Here is an 8,988-nt window from a genome sequence, read left to right as displayed (position 1 = left end):
TGGGGGGGGTGACGAGCAACTTGTGTACATTGATACAGCAGGAGTGGAAGCCTTTTATTGTAGGACAGGAGGGGTATATATACATTCCACACAGCTTATCTTAATTAACATAAACTAGATACAGCAGTCAACCAATAAGGAATCTCCACACTTAATGGCTCTCTGGGGTTACTTTACAAACCACTCCCTCTGGCAAAATGCCAGGCGCCATCCTGACTTATTTATTAGCAATTGTTAGGGTCTATAAACATCATTAGAATGTTAGATTAAGAATCAGGTGATGGATACAGCTGTTTGCTTAAATAATGCTAATTATTAAGTCATGTGATTTTTCTTTAAGGGTCAAGTAGTAAGCAGCACATGCCTGTAATCCCAGTGACTCAGGAGGCTAAGGCAGGAGGATCACAAGTTTGAGGCCAGCCTTAGCAATTTAGCAAGGTCCTAAGCAACTTAGCCAAAATAAAAAATAAAACTGTCTCAAAATAAAAAATAAAAAGGATTAGGAATAAACTACTCTACATTCAATAAGAGAATGTAGCACCTATTTTGATATTTAACATGTGGCTCTTTCTTTAGGTGAGGTACCAAAATGGTTTCTCAGGAAATCTGGACTGTCAGTATTCCCATGGTCAAAGGGATGAACTTTGGAGTTACACTCCTGGGTTGATATCCCACCAGTGTTCCTTACTAGCTGTGTGACCTTGGGCAAGCTGTTTAACCTTTCATTTTTTTTGTAAATAAGGATGATAATAATAATGGGTCAGAGGGCTGTGGTGAGAATTTCATAAGTTAATATGCATAAAGTGCTCAATGAGTGCTAGAGATTATTTTTGTTGTCATATACACTAGAATTCCTTAGAGAGGAAATTGATCACAGGTGACAGTTTTCTCAGTTTTTCCTCAGTTACTTAATACTGTGAAAGGGGCAGTGGCTGGTGTAGGGCATTCAAAAATGTAGACCCACTTCTGTCCCTGGGATGTTTTGATACTGGCTGATATTATTGGAGAAGACATTTCCACACTGAACTCTGAAAATTCTTCTCATAAACAGTGTATATAATTCAGAGAATGACAGAGCCATAGATACCTAGGAGTTACTGGGAATGAGATAGGGTTTTCCCATTATCTCATGCTTTTGTGAATGTTAGTTTTAAGAATGGAGACTTTGGAAGGCTGAGGCAGGAGGATCGCGGGTTCAAAGCCAGCTTCAGCAAAAATCGAGGGGCTAAGCAACTCAGTGAGACCCTATCTCTAAATAAAATACAAAATAGGGCAGGGGGTGTGGCTCAGTGGTAGAGTACTTGTGTGAGGCACTGGGTTTGATTCTCAGCACCACATATAAACAAATAAATTCATAAAGTTCCATCAATAACTAATAAAAATTAAAAAAATAAATAAAATACAAAATAGGGCTGGGGATGTGACTCAGTGGTTGAGTGTGTCTGAGTGAGTTCAATCCCTGGTACAAAAAAAAAAAGATGTATACTAATTTATCTGTTAAAAGGAAATATATTTTCTATTATATATGAAAACTTACCAAGTCTCTAAAAATGAAATATTATAATATTATACCTGATAGGCTGTTTGAAGATTGTGTAACACAAAGTCAGTATTACTACATTCCTCTACATTGCAAAATGTGGGAAAATCATTTAGAAGGATGATAATTTACAAGGATAAATAGTTTAAAAGAAAATTTTAATCAGCTATTAAGAATCTTTTTTAGTTTTTTACATTAATGATTAACTTATCTTACAGGCTTACCACCTGAGTACTTTAATAATACAAAAAATGTACATACCAACTCGGTGCAGTAGCTTGGGAGGCTGAGGCAGGAGGTTTTCAGGTTCAAAGCCAGCCTTAGCAACTTAGCCAGGCCCTAAGCAACTTAATATGTTTCTTTTTTTGGGGGCGGGGGGTGCCAGTGATTGAACTCGGGGACACTCAACCACTGAGCCACATCCTCAACCCTAGCCCTATTTTGTATTTTATTTAGAGACAGGGTCTTACTGAGTTGCTTAGCACCTTACTGTTGATGAGGCTGACTGTGAACTCGAGATCCTCCTGTCTCAGCCTCCTGAGCCAATGGGATTACAGGCCTGTGCCACCATGCCCGGCCCTAAGCAAGCAACTTAATGAGACCCTGTCTCTAAATAAAATTTAAAAAGGGCTGGGGATTTGACTCAATAGTTAAGCACCCTTGGGTTCAACGCCTAGTACCCCTTCTCCCCAAAAGAGAAAGAAATAAGAAAAGTACATGCCAGATTTCAGAAGCAACCAGAACCAGGAATGATAAAAACAAGAATCATTGCTTATATGCTACAGTAGCCTCAAGGGTTAAATTCACAGCATTTACCTCATGAATAGAACAGGAGATGAATAAGTGGCTTTTTTGAGGAATGTCTTAGATGAATGCATGTATGTAATATTGGGAAGAACCTAGAATTGGTTGGCTTAAATGAATGTTCTAGATATTTATCTGTTGACCAGTATCACATTGAAATTTATATTCCTCTCAAGGTATTTATTGTTCTTTCTATTTTTCTTTCTTTATAGACCATAATGAATTGAAGACGATCCTTCAGGAGCTCAAGTACAGAATTGGCATTCAGTCGGCCAAGTTACTTCGGCAGCTGAAGCAGAAAGATAGGCTTTTGCATAAACTACAGAGGAACTGTGATATTGTGACTGCCTGCCTGCAGGCTGTGTCTCAGAAGAGAAGTAAGTACTGGAGAGGGGCAATAAGCATTGTGTTTTTGAATATTTTGAAAAATTCTGCAGGGGTGTTCATACTCTGGAACCAAGAACCATGAATAACTCAGCTTTTTTTTTTTTGTTGTTGTTTTTCAGTTCAAATGAATACTTCATGCCTAATGTTACCTTAGTTTTATTATTCCAGACTTGAGGTAGTGCTTCACTTTGACAATGGTTATTTTTACTGGATGCTAAATAATGACAAAAATCTTTGTTTTTCAAGTAGACATAAACTAAAAGCCATGTCCTTGTTCTCTTCATCTCTGTATTGCTCCAATAAGTGAATTAGACAATTGACCTAAACAAGGAAACTCTTGTAACAGGATCTTACAACTTGCTCTGAAATCTGAAAAGAACAAAGCATTTTAACAAATGAAACCGGTCTCTTGGGTAATCCCCTTATGACTTATAGCTTCATGGCATGTTAATTGAGTTAAAAATAGTTGAATTATCTGATCCATAGTAATACTAGATATGAAAGCTTGTGAATTAATTTTATAATATTCCATGCGATAGTTTTACATTTTACTCTGCTAACATGTCCCTGTTTTTGTTTTGCATTTTTTTGTTAACATGCAGCATGGCAGAACAGTATGTTCAGGTATGGTAAATATAGGCACTGATAGTGTGTTTTGATAAAATGCCTGTGGCGATTTTTCAGGTGCATGTGAAAATTGCCTTTTCTTGCTTGTTTATTCTATCACATTTTATATGCAAAATAGCACATCCTAGAGATTTAAAAAATATTCTAAATTAATGTTTTTTTTTTAATGAAGCAATTTTTAGGGCTTGATTAGTTTCAGATAAAAAAATTAATGGCTTAAATACCATTGTCATATTTATCACTAAAAGAAAATCCTGTGTTTTCTTGTTTGTCTTTTGATTATATTGCTGCTTATTGTCCCCCAAACTATAAAGGTTTCACTTAATGTGTGTTAAACAGAATGCCACTTGGTTATCATAATGATGCCGCTATGGACTATACTAAGTAGGAATGTGATCGACAAGATTGGAACCGAACAGGGCTTTCTCTGAGTCAGGCATTTTAATGAAATGGCTAGAGCAGGAAGAAGGGCATGTGTGTGGTGGTGGGGGAGGTTATGTGCACGTGTGCATGCATCTGTATCAACCTATAACAAATTGGCATGTTATAAGTATATGGTAGTTTTTCATGGATTCTGATCGATTCAAAAGTGTCAAGTAAAAATTATTTTTCCCTTTTGTTATAAGATACTGTGATTTTGACTTTCTCCTTTTAATTGTGTGTTTGTGTACCTATTGTTGTTTGTACCAGAAGTTAAAGGCATAAAAGGGTAAATGTATGGATGTCCCCCCTGCATTCCTCCTCCCTCTAAGGATTGACTCCAAAACTTCGAACATGCTAGGCAAGTGTTCTACCACTAAGCTATATACCCAGACCTTATTTTTTTAAATTAACTTTGAAATGTGATCCCATGAAGTTACCCAGACTGACCTTGAACTTTCAATAATCCTCCTCAGCCTCCCAATTATAAGAATGAGCCACTGTGCCTAGCAATACACGGAGTTTTAGTGTGTAGTAAAGTCTAAGAAAAGATGGATCAGGTGTCAGCACACAGAGAGGAACATTAGACAAGGTCATGAATGGGTGGACTGTATTGGTAGTTACTAGGGACTAATAATCATGTGGAATTTAAATTACTTGATTGATAGAAGGACTGGCAGTTATGTCTTTTTATGGCAAATGTGCCCACAAGTATCCAACCTAATTTGTGAATCTGTGAATGCATCCTTCCTATGTATTTCAGAGTTTGTCTCTTCAATTTCAGCCAGAGTTTTGCGTTTCAGAGAATATGGAGTTATCTGGCTGCCTTCCTTGAAAGCTTACTTCTCACCTTGGTAATATGACTATTAAATAGAACAGTGTTTTTTTTTTTTATAAAGAGAGTGTGTGAGAGAGAGAGGGAGAGAATTCTTCAATATTTATTTTCTAGTTTTCGGCGGACACAACATTTTTGTTTGTATGTGGTGCTGAGGATCGAACCCCGGCCGCACGCATGCCAGGCGGGCTCGCTACCGCTTGAGCCACATCCCCAGCCCTAGAACAGTGTTTTTTATTAACCAATAACTACATTAAAATTATTGTCATAGTATGGTACTGCACTATGATGTAGCCAGTTAAAATTTTGACTAAATGGTTATTTATCAATTTTAGAACTCCAGAGGTTAGATGTTTTGTGACTAAATGCTTAATTCCAGTAGTTGCACATTTTACCTCTTCCCTGAACATCAATTAATAATAAATACATTTAACTAGAGTTCTAAAAAGCTGAGATTTCACCATACATCGAATAACTGAACTTTCATTTTGTAGTGGTTGACAGTGATGAATTCAGATAGAACATGTTATGTTAACTTATATGTATTCAACATGCAAAAGTCCAGGTAATTTCCATTTCTGCCTGCATATGGATTTGATGCTTATAAATCTTCGCAAAAGTGATTTTTTTCCCCCTACCATAGAATGCTACATAATGGGTTATTTCTCATTAATACATCAAAGAGAACATAATAATTTTGAAACAAGAATCAGGAGTAAATGTGCATCATGATCAAAATGACTAGATCATTTTTATTTCTAACACAAATGATATAACTGCTTAGACTTTATGGTTTCTTATGCCACGCCTCGTGGTAGCTAGCATCTCTTTGTTTTAAAACTGGGGTCGACATAAAAAAAAAGCAACATCAATATTTGTCTTATAGAAGAGCACATTTCTCCCCCTATATTCATCTAAGGAAAATTATTGGCATAAACAACTTAATATTTAAAATAAGATTTAAAAGAACAACAGCAGCTGTTATTTATTGAATACATGCTTTGTGCCAAATTATTGCTTTTTTTTTTTTTTCTTATTGAGACTCCAAAAGCATGTTTTTTTCTTGTTTGTTTGTTTCTTTTTGTGCCAGGGATTGAACACAGGGGCACTTAACCACTGAGCCACATCCCCATCCCTTTTTTATATTTTATTTAGAGACAGGGCCTCACTGAGTTGAGACTGGCGTTTAACTCATGATCTTCCCGTCTCAGCCTCTGGAGCTGTGGGGATTACAGGTCTGGGCTACCGCACCCAGCTAAAAGCATGTATCTTTATGCACATTTTATTAGGACACTGAGATTCAGAAAGTTTAAGTAATTTGCCTAAGGTCACATAGCTAATAAGGGAGTGAGAAAGAATTTGAAGGTAAAGTCTCAAAAGTAATGTGGAAAGGGGCTGAGGTTGTGGCTCAGCGGTAGAGTGCTTGTGCAAGGCCCTGGGTTCAATCCTCAGCACCACATACACATAAATAAAATAAGTGTATTGTGTCCAACTACAACTAAAAAATAAATATTAAAAAAAAGTAATGTGGAAAGAAAGAAAAAGGAAAAAAAAAAGTCTCACAAGTCCACACTTTCTAACCATGAACTGTGATATAGAATTTTCTAGTTTTTTCTTAGCAATTAGATAGACAACTCTATCAACTCTATAATATTATTGGAATGTTCCTGAACTATAAGAAATTTGTAACTTGCAAAGGACACAATAAAGAGTTCAGGTTTGTTAGAATGTGTTGCTTCAGCATAGTTTGCATATGAAATAAGTACTTTATCTTTACTTGTTTAAATGGATTCTACTGAACAATTTTGATGTTAAGATTTTTATGTGGTTAGCTTAACCTGTTTTTCCTGAAAGTAGATGGAGATCATATTAATTATTAGCATTGCATTGTTTTACAATTTTCTGCCTTGGTGTAATAAATGTTTAATTTATGCTGGTTGAGTTTGTGAAATGGTATTTTAAACCAAAAAATAAAATGTAGCTGGCTCTTGAAAATCGTGGTAAGAGAAAACATGAAAAAAATGTGAATATACATAGAAATATTGTCTTTGTTCTAGCTTTGCCAATAAATACAGGAATTTTACACAGTTTACAACCCCATTGTATTAATGCATCTTTGCTGGCATCCTAAATTTCACTATCTATTATAAATGCCTGGCAGAGGCTCATGCCTTGTCAGGTAGGGCCATCTTTGTTTTGCTTTTCTTCTGCCTGTCTTCTCTGATATAATAATTTGTCCTTTGTAGAAGGAAATGGTATTTGTGCAGCCCCGAGTTTGATGGCACAGAAAGTCAACATTTTCCACTAAAAATCAGTTTTCTGTGTGTGTATTTTTAAATTATAAAATTAATATACTCAACCAAAAATCTATTCCTACATATCTACTGAAGAGAATTGAAGAAACATGTTCCCACAAAAACTTGCACACAAATGTTATATTATTATTATTCATAAGAGCCCAAAGTGGAAATAACCCAAATGTCTATCAGTGGATAATGAGTAAGTAAAATGTGGTAATATCTATTCAATGGAATATTTCTAAGCCATATAAAGAAAGTACTAATGTATGTCACAACATGGATAAACCTTAAAAACATTTTTTTAATCTAAGTGAAAGAAGCCAGACACATAAATCCACATATTGTACATTCTATTTGAAATGACCAGAGTAGGCAAGTCTGTAAGACAAAGTAGATTAGTGGTTACTAGGGGTTGGAAAGGGTGGAACAGAGTGGAATGGAGAGTGACTGCTAATGTTATAGATTTTTTTTTTCTTTTTCTTTTTGGTACTGGCGATTTAACCCTGGGTTGCTTTACCACTGAGCTACAGCCCCTTCCATTTTTATTTTTTATTCTGAAACAGGGTCTTGCTAAATTGCTTAGAGCCTCCCTAAGTTGCTAATTTGCTGAGGCTGGCCTGGAACTTGGAATCCTCCTACTTTAGCCCCTTGAGTTGTTAAGCTTACACCTGTAAGCTTAACAACCCAGCTAGATTTCTCATTGGGGTGATGAAATTTTTCTGGAATTAGATAGTGTTGATGGTTACTTTGTGAATATCACCAATATATGTATTGTCAAAAAGGATTAATTTTATGGTAAATGAATTACATCTTAATAAAAGCGTTAAATTTAATATACTTGTGGAGACTTTCAAACATACAGAAATATAAAAAGAAGAGGAAAGAGATCATTTTCTAAAGACAGTCCCTTCATATTTTAGAATATTTATTCAAGTGGGTTTTTTTTTTAATATGCACTTTTCCCAAAGTCATGATAGTACATAACATTTCTATGTCCTACCTTTTCCATGTAACACACCATAAACTGATGCTATTGGTATAAATTATTCATAAACATAATTTTTAATGGCTAATGCACTGTTTTTCAGTCAACCATTTCGTTTCAGTGTAGCATTGAAATACTGAAGAATTTTCTTTCAGTCGTGCGTACAGAAATAACAACTCAAATTGATTTAAGTTAAAAAAGGAAATTGATTGGCATACTTAAGTATAAGTCCAGGGATGTGCTTTTGGGTGTTGTTAAATCGGGTCTAGCTGTTCAAACAGAATCTTGGAGGACATGACTTCATCTCTTAGCTGTGCTTGCCTGGGTGCTACACAAGGCCAGCACGGCCGGCAGCTGCTCCAGTTCAGCAGCCCTACCTGGAAGAACAGATTTCTTTTTCCACAGGTCCAGAAAGTCTCATAATTCGCTTTCCTCAACCTTCCTGGACCCATGCTCACTAGGAATCAATGAATAACTCCTTATTTATGTATATAAGAAAGTGATAAGTGCTATAGAAGAAAAAAAGAGGAGCATGTGGATTTGGAGTGGTTTGCTATTAATGGTCTTTGGGATTTTAACTGTTTTATTGCATGTGCGGTGACTGTGTAATTTTCTTTTTTCTGATTACTAATGTGGTTTATTGACTATTTGAATACCCTTTTTTTGTGAGGTGCCTGTTTCTCTCTAGAATTTTCTGCTTTTTTAAAATTTTATGGATTTGTTGGAGTTCTTTATATATTCTGAATATGAGTTTTTGTCAAATATATGTTGAAAATATCTTGTCCAGCTTCTTTTGGCCTGCCTTTTCACTCTGTGTCATTTAGTGAGCAGTAGTTCTTAATTTCTGTATTGTTCCATTTATGAGTCTTAGCTGTTTACGGGCAGATTCCATGTGCACTCCATGGAGTCCCATCATCAGCACTGACTTGTACTTGGTTTAAAGCTTTGCTGTTGCTGTCTTGAAACACTCAATTTTTTGAACAAGTGGCTTCACAAATTGTATAGCCAGTCCTGCATTTACAGCTGGTGGATTTTTCATGAAGTTTAAGAAATCTTTATTTATTTATTTATTTATTTATTTATTTTACCC

At 35.6% G+C, this 8,988-nt stretch overlaps 1 protein-coding gene across 3 annotated transcripts in view; it reads left to right on the top strand.

The window, feature by feature from the left end:
- Tbc1d30 (TBC1 domain family member 30) overlaps positions 1-8,988 on the top strand; it is an 87,558-nt gene that overhangs the window by 1,840 nt on the left and 76,730 nt on the right. For 2 of the 3 annotated variants that reach the window (XM_048805743.1, XM_048805747.1), the window contains exon 2: positions 2,557-2,721. In XM_048805743.1, the coding sequence (XP_048661700.1) occupies positions 2,557-2,721 (165 nt within the window). Of the gene's footprint in view, positions 1-2,556; positions 2,722-3,333; positions 3,356-8,988 lie in introns of those variants that run through there. The other variant, XM_048805746.1, reaches the window with a different exon arrangement.

The sequence above is a fragment of the Marmota marmota genome, unplaced genomic scaffold (genome assembly GCF_001458135.2).
Source record: "Marmota marmota marmota unplaced genomic scaffold, marMar, whole genome shotgun sequence".
Lineage (NCBI taxonomy): Eukaryota > Metazoa > Chordata > Mammalia > Rodentia > Sciuridae > Marmota > Marmota marmota.
This window is presented reverse-complemented; position numbering and strand designations above follow the sequence as displayed.